The following is an 18,469-nucleotide window of genomic DNA, read 5'->3' as shown; positions in this document are numbered from 1 at the left end:
TGAGCACGGGGTGTTATATGCAACTGATGAATCATTAAATTCTACCCCTGAAACTAATAATACAGAATATATTAACTAAATTAAATTTCAATAAATTAAATAGTTAAAAAATAATAGGACAAAAACATCTGAATTAGATGTTTTCAAATTAATATCATTGTTTTGGCTCCACTTTACAACTATAGGGTATACAAAACAAAACCAAAAACTAAAAAAAAAAACAAAAACAAAAACAAAAACAAAATACATAAAACACCTTCAAAGAAACTGATTAAATAATTTTTAAAATAATGTTATTTGAATAAGACTCTTATTTTCTGGATATTAGCAAGTATTGCCTTTTAAAGCACTACTACAAACTGGCGCATCTCTCTTTGACTAGAGTAAACACGAGAGACCATCTACCAAGGAGGATGATGTAAGCTTTAATAAAATAAACATGTATAACTAAGCTGTCTATACATCATGATGTAAACATAGTAATAAGAGTAAGCAGATGCTTGGATGACTGAATCAAAGTCTGACTTTGGCTTAGATCATGACCCCAGGGTCTTGGGATCTAGCCCTGAGGAAGGCTTTGTACTCAGCAGGGAGTCAGCTTGTCCCACTGCCCCTCCCCTACTCTTGTGTTCTCTCTTTCTCACTCTCTCTGTCTCTGCCCCTTCTCTCTCTCAAATAAATAAAATCTTTAAAAATAATAAGAAGAATAGGCAATATCTATACAAACTTCTCTTACTTGAAATTATATTTTATAATTCCTCATATATTATTTCAGTGAAGAAAGATAAGTTAGATATATCCTATTTATGAAAAGAAACTGAGCTATCTATATTTAGATGAGAACTACTGAATTTGATAATTTTCATATTTTGTATAGCCCAGATTAATTTCTTAAAAAATAATAATGAAACCATTTCAGAGCTATAAAACATAATATAATAAAATTCTCTCTGGTGTTTGGGGGAGATGTAATTACTACAGAATATTAAATTGGGAAAACAGAAATAAAGCATTTAATCTACATGAATAATTGGGACACCTGCACACAGCAGACAGCTTTGCTCTTGGAAAATGTTAAAGATTGGTTTTCTACAACTTCAGCTATTATCATTGTAGTTTTTATTAATGACAGATCATCAAAGAAAATGTGATAAATGGAAATTTAATTTGATTAATCTAAATGCTTGGGAAGTGCAATGACCTTGTTATTGGAAATTCACAAATAATTTACTTTTAGAAACACTGAAAGCTAAATTTAAACAGTTATTTATGGAAAATTGACAGTTCTGACTGACTTTCTCATCAATAGCTTGAGATAGATGCCTTCTGGCAAAAACAATGAACATACTTTTTAAAGTATAGGTTACTTATTTGTTTCCTTGTTTGTATTCCATGCTTTATTAGTGCAATTGTTTTGTGTCTTTGTCTTCTGTGATTCAATTGGTCTCTTCTAAATAATAGAAATTCTTAAAATTCCTGTACATTAATTTGTAAGACAGCTGGTAAGTCATGCTAAGTCCTTCACAATGCAATATTATTTAGAAAATCATAAACTATAAACACTCACTTGGTTAGAACTTGAAGTATGCCTACCATTACCACAGAAAAAAGTGCTGAGTAACAAAAACAGAACTTCCTCCAATCAAAAATGGGTATATATTTAAGAAATAATCCCTAGTAAGTCTCTAGCAAGGCAAGAATAAAGGAAATAATAAAGGACATTAGTTCAATTTGGGGGATGAGGAGTGGATTATACATTTTTTAAAAAATTGGCTAAATTTTGTAAGGCACTATGGTACCTTGGTTAAGATAGTGGCCCTGGAATCATACTGTGTGGATTTTGAATCTCAGCTTTCCTGCTGAAATAAGGCTTATCTGGGGGAAGTTACTTAACTGCTCCCTCTTCACTTATATTTTTTTCAAAAAAATGGGAATAATGATATTTTTTACCTCATAAATATTTTGGAATGATTAAAAAGTTAATGTACACAGTCTCTCCAGTAACCTGGTACATAGTTAAGTGTTCAATCAATAATAACTATTACTATTACTATTATCTAAGTGGAACTGATACACTCAACTGTTCACATTTTTATTCTCACAGAATTTTAGAATTATAATTTTTTTTGTAATAAGCCTAAAGATCATTTTGAAATGTTAGGTGTGCTAATATTTGATGTATTTCCACTAAGTGAGTTCTGAACAAACATATTTAATATCATACTTCAGATTATTAGTGAGAACTTAGTTATTTCACATGGATACATTAGAGTTAGGTAAATCAACACTTTTCAGAACAGAGGGTTATGATGTTCCTGGAGGTTACAGAATATTTCTGTGCAGTTAGGGAACTGTAAATGTATGCCTCACTGAATACATATTGACTTCCTCCATAAAGGTTAAATCTATTTCAATATTGACAACTTTTTCTCTCTCTCCTTATTAGAAATCTGAGATCATAGCCAACAAAAATAGGCTGGAATATTTCTAAAATTTAAAAAAAAAATTGTTTACAATGTCACTTAGCAGAGGCCAGGGGTTCAAGAGAGGGGCTGATGAAATTAAGGAGAAAATGGGAACAAAATAAGAGGCATGAGTGAGCTTGAGGCAGCATGGGAACATGAGGTGAAGAATATGATTTATGGAGTACACCACATATCATGCTGCCTTTTACAAAACACGCCTGTAGATTATTTGACATTCCTCCTCTTTATCCCCTTCTGGAAACAGGCCAGGCTTTATCACTTCCTTGAATAGAATGCACATATGACACTGCATGACTTGAGAGCCCAGGTTAAAAAAAAAAAAATCCACACAGCTCTTGGGATCTTTGCCCTGTGATCCAGTAGAAGTCTGGCTACTGTAAGTATGACATGTGGAGAAACTGTAAAGGGTCTACTGAGAGTGAATGACAGAGACAGAGATTGACCTAAAGAATTCAGCTGTTCAAACTTTTTAGTTTAGCAACAGATATCTAAATGAGAAGCCTTGAAGATGATTCCAGCCCAAGCTACTGAGTGCAATCATTTGAGACCATTAATTTTTTAGCTGAGCCTCTCAACCCCCAGATTTGTGAGCAAAACAAATGACAGCACTATTTTAAGCTACTCTTTTGGGGTGGCCTATTACACAGCAATAAATAATCACAACAATGATGCCTTTAACACATCACACAGATGTTTCATATGATTTAATATGTATATAAAGTTTCCTAATTTACCTTAATGTCATTTAGTACATAATTAGAATTTCAAAGGGAGATAGATATCTGTAAGAAATGTTTAAGCCAGTAAACTTATAAAAGAGATCCATTTACTCAACATATATTTATTGAGCATCTACTATACGTTGAGTAGTTTTCTAAGTTCTAGAGATACATCACTGAATAGGACAATGGATAAATTTTTTGTCCTCACTGTCCCCATAAAAGAGAGAGACTATAAATAAGGAAATACATATAAAATAACTCTAGGTAGTTATGTGATAAGAAGGAACAACAAATCATGCAAGGGAACTAGGGGTGGGTTATTAGCCCAAGTCACTTTCCAGAAGGTGGTATTTAAAAATTAACATTCTAGGCCAAAAGAACAGCGAATATTCAAGTCCTATGTGGGAAAAGAAAAAGAATGTGTCTGAAGTATAGTAGGTAAAGAAGAGAGGGATATGAAATGATGATGAGGAATCTGAATTCCATTTTAGGTGAGATGAAATCCACTGGAGTTTTTGTCAGAAGGATAATTCCAATTACTCTGGCTTTTGCATGAGGACAGAAACATCATCAATCTAGGTATCTGAATGACTGCATGGAGCAGGCTCTTCACCTCTATACACACCAGTCATATATACATCACCATCACTAGCCTTATCAACTAGGAAACACCTGGACTCTTTCATGAGAAAAATCTCAAGTGTTCTTGTTTAAAGTGATTACAGCTATAGGTCTGTTTGTTAACAGCCTAGTCTACCTTATCTAAGTGGATAAAGGAGGGGCTTCTAAAAGTGGAGCCAGAACAGAAAGTTGAATGAAAAGACTATTTTAATCAACCACAGGAGATATATTGATAGTTTATTTAAATGTGGTAACAGTGAACTTGGCGAGACATGGCCAGATGCAGAGTATAGTTTGAAGACAGAGCCAATGTGGACAATGGTGGCAGAAGGAGAATCTCAATCTTACTGAGGAGCTTTTCATAAGACCAGTCAGAGCTCTGAAATATTCTCTCTGAAAAGGTACCTGATCTATCTGAGGTAGCCAAAACCCATGTGGCAATAGGAAAGAGGTGGCTAAACTGGAATTTGTGGGCTCTCACAGAGTTTACTGGTAAGCTAAACAGATGTGCGTCACAGGGAAGGAGAAGTGGTACAGGCCTATCTTGGGCTCTGTTTAGTTGGATGCTTGGAGGAAAGAGAAGCCTTGAGCAAAAAAGAGGAAAGGATACTTCACAAGAGCTTGTGCTCAGAGAATGTGGTATTTTTAAGGGACTCCTGGGAAATCCCATCACTAGAGCTCAGTCCTTGATCCACGTAGATCTAGACAGAGTAATCTCCCAAGAGTACATTATTGTGCCATATAAAAAAGAAAGATATTTTACATAGAGAAGACTTCTCTACCCCATCCGAAGCCAGGGACTTCAGAACCTGGCAATCAGGTCAGGGTTGGAATGCATTGTCAAGAAGGTAGAGGACAGACAGACAAAGGGGAAGAAGCTAACCATACCACCTTCTCTTGCTTTCCCATTGCAGGTCCCCAGCCCCATGTGGACCCAAGCCAGGCAGGAGAGAAATTTTTGCATTAAGTTTGGAGTTTTTCTACTATCTTGGATCATGCATCTGAAAACACTGAACTAAATTTGTGTTTGTGATTTGAATACATTGTAAGATTCTCTATTTCTAATAATGAGCATAGCGTCATGGGGTATGCCTGACTTTTCTTCTGGAAACAGGGGATGATCACACCACTGAATAAAATTTAAAAAGACCACAGGAAACTAAAATACAATAATATCTTCATCAGGTTATGAACCATGTTTGTTCAGCACAGTGGTTTAATTCATAACAAATGAGAAATGTGAAAATGACATACTGAACAGGAGTTTGGAGAGCACCAAGTCTAAGCCACCCTGCTTCTCTCCTGACTTGGGAGAAATATGGCTCAATCACTACAATTTCTTAAAGAATCATAAGAAAATACATAGCAGCTATATTTATAAATATCTAACACAATATTAAAACATATGAGATGTTTTGAGCCTGCATTCTACTTGAAGTATTGTCTACATTATTTAAAGTATTTCCTATTAAAAAATATCAAAAGACAAGTTCAGAAATGTTTCTAGAGTTTTACTCCTGTCTGCACCCTATGCTTGTATTTTTTTGTACATGAATATTCTCCAGTGGTAATGGGAATTCTGTGTACAAAATATCCCTGTGCTTGCCCAGAAAACCTGGTCTATAAATCTTGATTTAATTACAGAATAAAATAGGGGGAAAATAAATGGAGAACTCTAGTTTTACTGTATCCGTGACACAGTTAATCTGAGACACTGTAGAGGTCTACAAATTCAGAAGACTTGAAAACGATTTTTTTGATACAATAAAAAGAAAACCATTTTCTTTAGCTGAATTTCTTGGTCTTTGTGGCATATATCAGATGTCTCACATTACTGTAGCCATTTCTCTCCCCACATGCAATCTAGGACTCATTAACCAAGGCTATTTCTATATTCAGTAGGATTTTATACAAACTTGATTTTATGAATGATGTGGATGCCACTGCAGAGAGGTCTCGCTGGTAATATTATATGGTGATGCAAATGTATACTTCAGATAAATTAAAGGCCTAAAAATAAATTATAAATTGGGGAAATACATTTTTAGGCTCTATTTATTTTAGACCATTCCTGTCAAAGTTGGAAACTGTCCTTTGTAAGAACTTGGATGAAACCTGCTAGATGGAACAGGGAAGAGCAGATCACTTCCTGAGTATGTATGGACTGTGGATGGTCAGTCCCTTCTGGAGGGTGCCTGAGCAACACAGACATTTTATGCTAGAGATTCTGCCAATTTTGTAGGAATTCAATGTAGTTGCAGATGATCCTCTGTTCTAATGGCATTATTTTTCTCTAGTGAGTTCCTATCTTTGATAAAATAATGGGATGAAAGGTCCTCCATTGCAGCCATGAGTCTTAAAAATAGTCTTGCAATGCTTTAATCAATCTCACATTTTTTGTTGCAAGATTTGGTAGCACTATTTCATGGCTATTTGGGAAAGTATGTGTTTAAAGGTGAACAGATAAAAATCAGAAATAATCAACATGGTGATTTGTACAGTTTTGTTTTTTGTTTCTTTTTTTTTTTTCTTGAAAATTGTGGTGGCTCAGGAACAGAATCTGATTAGTCACTGAGACAAGGCTTACAGCAGTTGCATTTTACCAATACTGATATCTAAGTTAGAAAAGTTAATATACGTCCATTCAGGGACCATGTCTTTTCATTTATTACCATATATTATTCCTTCGTGTTCTTATCTTCCTTACAGAATTGTAAAACCCTTTGAAGGTAGGGATTTGAGGGTAGGAACACTGCTCTTTGTAGTTACCTTCATGTATCCCTTACAAATTTGCTAATTCATTAGAATATAAGTAGTTGTCCAGTAGAAAATTTTAAAATTAAACAACTGAGATAGAGATCACATTTCATTGGTTTCAAAATCCTTATTACACTCACATAATATCAGAATGTACCTCACATTCAATATCCTTTTACGGTTGCTCTCAACAGGGCACAGCAGTGGTGGTCTGTCTACCTTGGGAGAAAATCAGAGACGGTATTTCTCTGTAATTCTGAATTGTAAATGTTCTTAATGAGAAAAAAAGATGTTGCGTAGAAAATCATAGTCATCTAAGACTGAGATTAAAGCAGTTGGATTGGTTCTAAGTGTGGAGTTTGAAAAATAAGCAATTTATTTTTCTTTATTTTCCTTTTTATATCTACTAATGGGTGATATATGGCTTAAAAGAAAACCTACGCATAAACAGATCTGAAAGACTTCTTTCTAAGATTCTATCTCATAAGAAAACACTATGGTAGTTTAATTGGCATTATGTTTTACTTTGTAGTGATACATAAAATAATGGTATATCTTGCAACTACTAAATATTGTATGGCCTACAGTTTTGCAGCAGATAGAGAGCATTTTTCCAAGTGTCTTGATTTATATCTAACACCTTGCAATTTTTTGATTAGAGCATATTTTTGGTTAAGTAGCATATTTCTAAGAGTTTGGATAAGAACAGGCAACAAAACCAGCATAATTCGTGTTCACAAAATCACAAATGATAATCTCAATACATTCATTATGTTTTGTTTCCATTATAATCCTTCATCACAAAAAAACTTCCATTTATTTGCCTATGAGAAGTGTCCTCTTGGGCAGAATGGATATCTATTTTAATTTAGAGCCATTGGTGTCCATCCCCCACTCCCAACCCAGGACCAGCCAGGTGAAGTGAGACATAAAGAAATACAACCTCCTTGCACCATAACTTTACATCCTCCAAACTGGAGGGATAACATTTCTTCCACGTAGTACCAGCCCACCAGCGGGCAGCATCCACACTAGTACTTCAGTGCCACTATTGATTTAGTGACCCATATTTTATGCCAATACCTCAGATATACTTTGTCTTTCATGATCTCTGACTTTTCCATGTCTTTCCCTAATCTCAGTCAGGTAAAAATCTACCCAGCCTATAGAACCTTATGAAAATGATACTAGATATTCCCTAATAACTTCAGCCAGAAGTTACTGTAATTTTTTTCATGTCTATAGTTTCATGTCTATAGTTTTTGCTTACCTCCTGAACACTGTATTATAGGGCTGTTAATTGAGACATTTTATTTTGCAGTATAATCCTTGAGTACAAGTAATGTTTTATAGATCTCTATATAATCCCACAATTTAGAGCTCTGCTTGTAATAGAGACTCAATAAATGTTTATTAAACATTAAATTGATACATTTGCTAAATTCCTGAACTAATACACAATCTGTATAATAATGTTTAATGCTCTATGCCACATTTGCATTTTAATGATTTCTTTTACTAAGAACATATAAAAAGTATTCAATAGAATAGTTTCATAGTATCATTAAGAATGTGTTATGAAAACTATCCAATGCAAATATAAAGTATGGTTATTAAGATTCAGAAATTTTAGTTTCCATTTATAATTAGATATCATTCATCAATTATAAAGAATTTTCTATGTTTGTTACACATGCATGCAATATTTGAGGAAATGTTTTTATATCAAACATTATTTGCTTTGCAATAACCTGGTTTATCCAGAAATTTTTTTGGTAACATTCTCTAGGCCAACTTACCTCTCACAATGATGTTGGTGGACTTTTTTGCAGGGTTTCCTACATTGTTATTGGCAATGCAGCTGTAAGTACCAGCATCTTCTGAGGTGATGGCAGGTATGGTCAACGTTCCTCCATTCAAAACAGTCTTTTCAGGCAGAGTCCCAAAGGACCTGACCCAAGTGAGAGTGGGTGCAGGCTCTCCTCCTGTTGTAACACACACTAATGTTATGGCCTCTCCAGGATTTACAACTATAGGGTCATCCACCAAGAGTTTAATTGACGGAGATGCTAAAAGACATAAACCAACAAACAAAAAAATGCACTGTTTAGATCTGTTACAACTGGAATTCAACAGCATGCTTTATATTTATTCAAACAATTAAAGGACATATTCTTTTCCTTTGCCAAAATCACATTGTATTAATCAAATTTAAACCAGACATAATGGTTACATATTTTAATTACATGGCATAAACCTGAAGAAGTGTACTAAATACCTTACACACAGAGAGAGGAATTAAAATTTGTGTATTCTGAGATTACTGTTCCAAAATTAGAATGATAAAAAGGATTAAAGTTTTTAAACAAAAATCCCTTTCCCTTTTAATGCTGACAATCACCATTTGTTTTTGTCCTTCCAGGTATAAGTATTGCAGCTGTTTAGTCCTTGTATTTTCATGGTGAAGATTGTCAATTATTTAATTTTTGGATCATTCTGAGGTGAAATGATACATTTTTGCACCTGAACACAATAGAGCAAGAGATAAAGGCACAGATCATTCCAGTCTTTTACCAAGCAGTGGGCCTGGTTTTTGATCTTGAAAGGAATAATGAAATCATCTAATTCTAATGCAGTCCCCATATTTCATCTCTAACCTCTCCATTCACAAAAGGTCTAGACAGTTTCATAAGCAGTGCTTTAAAACAAAGAAATGAGAGCTCAAACATAGTCACCAAACTATGCCTCCTACCACTAGAATGTTTAGTTTATAATAATCTCCCCATTGAAAATAAGTCATTTGCAGTCTTTCAGGTTAAAAAAATAAAAAGATAAAATATCCATTAAAAAAATGCTGTGTTAGACTTTTCATTAAACACTCAAAGTAGAAACAGCACAAAAATATACACGTTCACATACAGCACTTCTTTTCTGCTTACACTGCAGTGCTGGCCAACAACAATGCATCTCTAAATAAAAATGGGGTGGGGGGGTGTAGTATGCTAGTGTTTGATCTCACATATTCAGAGATATTTTATGCCAAAGTCAAAACTGTGTTGAAATCAATCCATATTACACGTAAACTGTTCAATTGTACTATGTGATTTTTTTAAGCTATTAACTTCAGTTTAAGACTTGGGGAGTGTTTTTCTCAGAATAAAAGGTAAACTCTTGTGTGGCCTAATATTTGTTTTCCTTATTAAAACAAAACAAACAGAGGAGAGAAAGAAAACAATTCCATATTATTATGGAATTGGCACAGTTTGGGATAGGCAGTTTGCCTGGATGACATTTTTAAACATCATTTTTGCATGTTGATTTTTCTAACATCATTTTAAGTAATATGGAAGTTTTCAAAGTGTCTTAATAGCCCTTGTGAGGTGTTGACGTTAAATTATAAAGATTCATGGCTAAAATTAGAAAATGTACATAGCAATCGTTAAGTAGAAAGAAAATTCTCTCAAGAGTTACTTAAGGTTGTTAAGCTGACAAGAGATATTACTATTTAAATATTTTGATATTACTATTTAAATATTATATCAATTAATTATTGATATATTGCCATGAAAAAGTAAAAGAAATCCCTATAGCCCAATTTGAGGTAAATAGTATAATCTTACAAAGGTAATTAGTTAAAATATAATTCTGGAGATTCCAACTTTTATATCATATTAACAAAGCTCATTTGTTTTATACCATATTTTAGTAAAATTAAATGTCCCAAGGCTTAGGAGCCATTAATAGCATATGTTTAGACTATGGAAACATACAATGGTGACATTAACTCAAAAACTACTTGCCTCTGAAAAAGAATTGTAAAAGATGAGCTGTTTTTCTATTAGACAGATAATATTTAAAGAAAAAAGCTCCCCCAGTCCCAAAGTTAAAAAAATAATACATATATAACAAGACTATTGTTCTACTTGTAATGCATTACACAGAACCATATTCACAATCTTATTTTTAAAAACCCTCTTTTCCAAATCTGAATTGAAAAAAGAATATTGTCCAACTTAGTTTTGTTGAAGATGGCATTCATTTTTCTAATATTATCCCTGACATTAAAAAATACCCCAGAGGCACCCGGATGGCTTAGTTAAGTGCTTGACTCGATTTTGGTTCAGCTTATGATCTCAAGGCCATGAGATGAGCCCTACATGGGCTCTGCATTGGACATGGAGACTGCTTGAGATTCTCTCTCACCCTCTTCTCCTCCCTCACTTGTTCTCATTTTTCTAAATTCAACATTCTCATAGGCCTTTTCAAAGCTCTATTATATCCATTTCATCATCTACCTTGCAAATGAATTCTATTTTTTTCAGTGTTCTTAAACCATCCAGCCATCCTGAGTTTGCGTTATAAGCATCCTCTTTAGCGCCTAAATAGGTATATAGGAAAGATATATCTCATTCCATTAAACCATGTAGGTAGCTGAGTATTCAGTAAATGCCTAGAGCATGTGTTGGCCGGATTACTCCCTCACTTTATCAGCATAAACATGTAAGACCCCAGATGTCATCAGTTTCCTTCTTACTATGAGAAAAGTGCAGTGTCCTAAAACATACTGCAAGGTCTAGACATCCATACATTCTTCACAGCAACATGTGAGAGAGAGATTACTATTTTAAGTTCATTGTTAAGTGATAAAGGAATTAAACATGAAGGTTGAAAAAAGGACAAAAGAAACACTGAAAGGACAGTATAATTTTTATTTGGGATCTTCATCAAATCAAAGCAAAAAGTAGAAAAAAAAAGAAATACATAAAATAAAGGATTTTTTTTTTAATATTTATTTATTTATTTATGATAGTCACACAGAGAGACAGAGAGAGAGAGAGTCAGAGACATAGGCAGAGGGAGAAGCAGGCTCCATGCACCGGGAGCCCGACGTGGGATTCGATCCCGGGTCTCCAGGATCGCGCCCTGGGCCAAAGGCAGGCACTAAACCGCTGCGCCACCCAGGGATCCCGAGAAATACATAAAATAAAGGAAATCTTCCAAATAAAGTGAAATTTCATAGGTTATTGGAAACATGCTTTATATTTATTACCAAAATGTGCCTCAAATTATAAAAGCAATTCCAACTAAGTTAGCTTTTAACATAGCACATACATAGATACACATACCACTAGCTATAAACATTCTGTATGTATGCAGGGCTTATAAATAACTGTGGTGCCAATCAGATTTTCAGAAAGACAATCTTGCCATTCCTTAATTATGGAAAGCATGGGTCACCATAGCAGTTGTTCCAGAGATTCGACTCTCTCCTCTTTAACATTAGTATGCCAACATTGTAGCATGACTGATGTACTCTGTAGTAGGAATATGACTGGTCAATCAATCGATAGATAGATAAATTATTGGTCCTGGGAGAAATATCATGAAGTAGGACAACAAAAAGAGAGAGAAAGAGAAAGAGAGAGGGAAAGGGAAAGGAAGTAAGAGAGAGGAAAGGTCAGTCTTCTGTCTCTATTTTCCAAAATCCTAAATGTTTAATAGAACTTCAATAACAGCAATAAGGAAAATATATTTTAGGAGATATCTCTGAGAAAGGGAATTCTTCCCATGTTCCCTTCAGCTCCCCCTGTCCTGGCAAACAAAAAGAAGAGTTTTCTTGGGCTGAGCAACAGACACTTCCATGGGTTCCACACGGAGAGGACTGGCCTGTTCACTCTCACACTAAATCCCAAGTAGTTGGATATTCAGAGCAGAGAATAGCTATGTGTCCCTTCCTGGTTTCAGGTCCCTAAGTGTGACTGGCTAGACAGATGAGGATGTAGGAATCTCATGGGAAAGTCTCTGTGACTCAAGGGAACTAGTCTTTAGCCCTACAAAGGAATGGAAGAAGCAGAGAGACCTCAGCTAGGATGGTAGTTTTCCTAGTTTGAATCTTTCCCAAAATAGTTTCTGATACACATAGTTAATCTGAGTGCAAGGGGCCAGGAATCATATTGAAGGAAGTAAGAATGGGGACTAGGGATGGGGAAAAAAGCCAGTAAAGAAGCACTAATGAGCAGGTCATCACTGTGAGAAGCCTGACCTCTTGCCACTTGGATCTCTCTGACAGACTCCGTAGAACACACCTCAGAGCTCTCCTGGTGAAGAGCAAGAAGGCTGGGTGGGGTGTTTGTCTACCAACTCCCATACCTCATTACTTAATGAGGATTATTCTGTGGTTCTGAGCTTTCCAACCTCATTATTGGCTGAACACATTGCTGAGTCTAGAGAAAGTCCTTAGACAGAAGAATACTGAATGTGGAGCCTGTCAAAAGAAGTAGTAGTAACCTCCACAACTTGCTAAGATGAGAAGTCAGGGCTTACACACTGTCTGCTAGACTATTCTTCCATGTATCAGCAATCAACAGCTGGTTATATGAAGGTAATGTGAAAAGAAGGCAGGAAAGAATGAAGAAAGGAAGGAAGAAAGAAAGACTAAGAAATGAATGAGTGGTGACTGGAGGCATTTTTATCCATTAGGGTATAGGCACAAAAAGAATATATACAGTATGAATTGAAGGAAGGGGATTAAAAATGCATATGATTAACTTCCTGTTTCTGTGCTATGATCCTACATTATTTAAACTAAAAAAAAAAAAATACGGATGACAGACAAACCAAGTCCAGTTTCTTTCTATGTGGTGAGATACAGCTTAAGCTGTGCTTACAGATTCAAGGAACAGAAAAAAGTTTCTCTTAGAAGAACTACTCACTTCACTGAAATGCAGGAATCACTGTCTTTTCATTGGGATCCATTGTCAACACACATTTCATTGAAATACAGGATGAACATTTCACATAGTAAAAATAAAAGAATATTTTAGAAGTTGATTTGAAGACTGAAAATAATCTATCCATTTAATTGGGTTACCATTCAAATATTATCATTGTTGACATATTGATTTGTTCTCATGAAGTCCAGGAATGATATCATTTTGAGGAATTCTGTTTAAAACAATGCTCTAGGATGTGGCAATATTCAGAACATAATAAATAGTCTCTAATTCAAGAGAGAGGCTTTGCTACAGATATTGAAACCAACATGCATTTCTCATTATGTTAATATTCACAGAGTGAATATATCTGGAAATCATTGAGAAGGCACAGCAAGTATATTCCTTCATGGAAATTTACAGAAAAGTCTCCTAGAAGAGACTTAGCTCATAATAACAGGGTTACAAAACAGGTTGGCACAACATCTTTTGTTGTTGTTGTTGCTGCTGTTGTTAGGAAGGAATGTTTTTAGGTGTGTTGCTTATTTTCCCTAGTATAACAAATTTCAACACATTTGTCCATTCAATAAGTATTTACTGACCACCTAATATGTATTTAGTCCCTGCAACAGGCACTTGAGATTTATTGGTGGAAAAAACAGGCAAAGAATCCCTGCACTCAGAAGCTCACATCCTAATAGGAAGAGAACCAGCCCCTTCCCCATGACTCCTATTGTCTTAGGTAACTTCATATATTTACATCACCTGCCTGTTCTCTGAAGTTATGTGCATTTATGATCCCTGTTCAAGATATACTTATGCCACATGAGCAAAATGAGGAAGGAAATTTTCCAAAAGGTATTCTTCAATAAAGTGAAACTTTACAAAATAGAACAAGTGTTATTTACATTTGAATCTAATCACTGAACAAGATAATGGAAAAATTAGAAATGGAACTTGTGTTCTAAGGTAAGCAAAAGACAATAAAGTCAAAAGCTTTATTTCAGTCAATAAGTTATGTCAATAGTTAGTATTCTAATACTTAATGGCCTAAAATGTCTTCATAAACCTTGGGAATCGTGATGAAAAACAACTTTAAGAACCACACATATCTCCACCCTTTGGTCAACAATCCCTAACTATTCTTGCCAAAATGTGAAATGTTGGCAAAATTTGGTCTCATTCAAATTTTTAAGAATTGAAGCATTCATCTCCTACAGCCAAATCCTAGAAGGTTATCACTCATGAAGAGAAATCCAAGCTAAAAAACATTTCCAACTAAGGAATTTGTTGTCCATGGAATTTTCCTGTTCATATAGAAGATAGCAGATGGTTAATAATAGTGCTAGTGTGAAAAGATGTCCTCTTCACAAGATCAGTAGAGCATGAATTTACTATATCAGCTTCCTGGAATTCTCTTCCAGTGCTAATCCACCTGGTAAACCAGTGGTCAAGTACTTTATCATGGTCAAATATCAATATCAATTCCTCACTGCATTCCTCTGTTTTTTTTTTGTCTAAGCCAATAGAGTTACTTCCTCCTTTATATGACCTTAGCTGTTTATAACAACCACCCCTGAAGCTCCACTCCAACAATTAGAGAATTTACCCCAACTCTTTCACTGTGAGATATTTAGGAATAGGATATCAGGATGAAAAGGGTGATGTTTTTTGTGTTTGTACCAACAACACCCAGAAAACAATTTCACAAAGATTAATTGCTCAATAATATTTCATTAAATAAAAGAATTTTCAATTTAAAGATTAGAGAATGTAGAGAAAGGGGAACCTTCTTGCATGGTTAGTGGGAATGCAAACTGGTACAGCCACTCTGGAAACCAGTGTGGAGGTTCCTCAAGAAATTAAAAATAGAGCTACCCTATGATCCAGCAATTGCACTACTGGGTATTTTCCCCAAAGATACTGATGTAGTGAAATCCTGGGACACCTGCACCCCAATGTTTATAACAGCAATGTCCACAATAGTCAAACTGTGGAAGGAGCCATGATGTCTTTCGACAGATGAATGAATAAAAAAGATGTGGGCTATATACACAATGAAATATTACTGGGCTATCAGAAAGAACAAATCACCTCCTTTTGCTTTGACATGGATGGAAATGGAGGGTATTATGCTGAGTGAAATAGAGAAGGACAATCATCATATCGTTTCACTTATATGTGGAATATAAGAAATAATGAAAGCAATCATAAGGGAAAGGAGAGAAACTGAGTGGGAAAACTGAGAGGGAAACAAACCATTAGAGACTCCAAACTCTGGGAAACAAAGGGTTGCAGAAGAGGAGGTGGATGGGGGGATGGGGGAGCTGAGTGATGGGGACTAAGGAGGGCACTTGATGGGATGAGCACTGGGTATTACACTATATGTTGACAAATTGAATTTAAATTAAAAAAAATAATTTAAAAAATTTAGAGATTAGAGAACAAGATGCTCAACATCACTAATTGCCAGGTAAATGCAAATCAAAACCACAATAAAATATTGTGTCACACCTGTCAGGAGAGATAAAATAAAAAAAAGACAAGAAATCACAAGTATTTTCGAGGATCTGAAGGAAAAGGAACTCTCACATTGCTGTTGGTGGTATTACAAATTGTCAGAGCTCCTATGGAAAACAGTATGGATGTCCCTCAAAAAACTAAAAATAGAAACACCATATGACCCCCAAATTCCACTATTGGCTATTTGCCCAAAGGAAGTGAAAACACTAATCTGAAAATATGTAGGCACCCCTATGTTAATTGTACCACCAATTATAATAGTCAAAATATGGAAGCAACCTAAGTGTACATCATTAGACAAATAGATAAGGAAGATGTGATATTAATGGAATATTACACAGTTATAAAAAGGATGAGATCGTACCATTTGAGACAACACAGGTGCACCTAGAGTGTATTATGCTAAGTACAATAAGTCTGACTGAAAACCATATGGTTTCATTCATATATGGAATCTAAAAACAAAACAAAACAAATAAGCAAATAAGCAAACAAAAAGCAGAATCAAACCCAAAATATACAGAACAAAATGACAGTTGCCAGAGGGGAAGTAGGTGGAAGAATGGGCAATATAGGTGAAGGGAAGTGGAAGTTATGTGCTTCCAGTTATGGAATGAATAAGTCACAAGAATGAAAGTCACAGAACAAGGAATGTAGTCAGTGATATTATAATAGTGATGTATGATAACAGATGGTAGCTAGATTTGTGGTAATGTATAAATTTGTCAAATCGTTATGTTGTACACCTGAAACTAATGTAACATTGTGTGTCAATTGTACTCAAATAAAAAAACAATAAAAATAAAGATTAGAGAACAGAAATTTCACTGAAGCCCTAACTATTCATTATAAACTTAACCCAAAAAGATAATAATATGAAAGAATGTGACATTATGATTCAGGATTTCATGAGTCATTCATTGAAAAATAATACTTCTAAAGACTTGCCAGTTCTTTCATTGTTCAATCTATCTAAATTTAACCATGCTTTACATTACTAACAAGGTGATGACAAGGAATTTCTCAATCAAAATTAAGTATGCTACTTATATGAAATGAATATAGTATATTATCCATACGTTTTTATACTCAAGTCTTTGCTCAGTTATGACATGTATATTACTATTAATAAACTATGTGATTAAGCTAAATTATATCCCTAAAACTAAAATAAAGGGAGAATGGCCTTTGTCATAAGAAGATAGTCTGTAGATAATTCAATATGGGCTTAAAAAATCAGGACTTAAGGCTTTTCTGTAAGAGTGATATAGTGTAGCAGCAGAACAGATAAAGACATCACCTCTAAGACCATCTGGTGTGGATCTTGCAGCTATAATGCTGAAGCCTCACCAGAGCAGCAAAGCAAACAAAACAATAATTCTGTTCTGGCTACCACAGCTGCTGAAATGAGGGCAGCTGGTATTTCTAAAACCAGGAATATAACACAGAGGGATCCATGAAAAAAAGCACTCTCTTATTTCTCTTACTGATCTGATAAATTTTTTTCTTTTTATTACCCAGCTTGAGAGACACTGTATTATAGTGCTCTATTTTGAATCATTCTATGATTCTATAACTTTATTTTTTAGTTTTTTTGACTAAGATTGGCTCATAGCTAATCTTAAAGAACAATGCTCAATAGATTTAACCCTACTAGGCCTCTGTTTGCCTCTCTAAACATCCTGGGAATTCTAAAAAATAATTCATAATAGACTGCCTAGATTGATTAAAAAATCTTGATTATGAAAAAATCTGGACATGCAGTCTCTTAATCTTATGACACATCTTACTCACTTTATTCAAACAACTAAATTAGATCCAAGATACAGCAAAGATTAGATGGAGACAATTATAACTTTTAGTAGGAGATAGGTACTATTATTATCCATTCTAATTATTACCAATCTGTGAAATAATTTAGATAACTTGCCCAAGGTCATATAGGTAGTGAATGGCGGAGGTAGGATTCTAATTTAGGCAGTCTGACTTGAGAGGAACATAAATCATTGTTCATAAACTCAAGAGTGAAGTAAAGGAAGTTGATAATTTCTAAGTTCTAACTGAATTCTTGATGATATTTATGCCAGAGGAAGACTTAGTGCTGCCTCTTTAACAAAAAGAAAAGGTAATATTAGTATCATCCATTATTACATTATAAAAACATGGGCAGGGCAAAAACAAATGTGGTTTGCTAGTTGGACTTCTAGAAATGTCTACCATTCAGAAAATAAGGCAAAAAGGACTTGTGAGCCACCTAAGTCACAATTAAAAAGCCTGAATCCTAAGAGTCTTTGGAAAAGGCTCTTAGGCCATTGCTCAGGGTGTGTTTACTCTTAACTTATACATTACTATTATGGAATCAGCTAATTTAAATTCTCAGATTTTAAGAGGATAGGGGGAGGAACTTAAACACAGAAATGCTTCATGAGACAGAAAAATGAAGAAAGACAGTGAGGGTTGACAATCTGCCAGTATGAAAAGAGAAAGAGAAATAAGTGCATTATTACATGGCAGAGTAAGTGTGGTCACAAAGATAAACCAAGCCTCCATATATTTCAACAATTCTCCCCAAAATGCTTGAATAGGAAGGTATAATTTTAAAAAGCAAGAAAAGAAGTAATACATCCATATGTTTAGATGTTAGTAA

General features: G+C 34.6%; 1 protein-coding gene across 1 annotated transcript in view; it reads right to left on the bottom strand.

Annotated features, from left to right (window-relative positions):
- MDGA2 (MAM domain containing glycosylphosphatidylinositol anchor 2) overlaps positions 1-18,469 on the bottom strand; it is a 778,807-nt gene that overhangs the window by 234,577 nt on the left and 525,761 nt on the right. Inside the window, 1 exon segment of the mRNA XM_041760034.1 lies at positions 8,386-8,655. Within this exon segment, the coding sequence (XP_041615968.1) occupies positions 8,386-8,655 (270 nt within the window).

The sequence above is a fragment of the Vulpes lagopus genome, chromosome 6 (assembly GCF_018345385.1).
Source record: "Vulpes lagopus strain Blue_001 chromosome 6, ASM1834538v1, whole genome shotgun sequence".
Lineage (NCBI taxonomy): Eukaryota > Metazoa > Chordata > Mammalia > Carnivora > Canidae > Vulpes > Vulpes lagopus.
The sequence above is the reverse complement of the archived record's forward strand: the minus strand, read 5'-3'. Positions and strand labels throughout refer to the sequence as shown.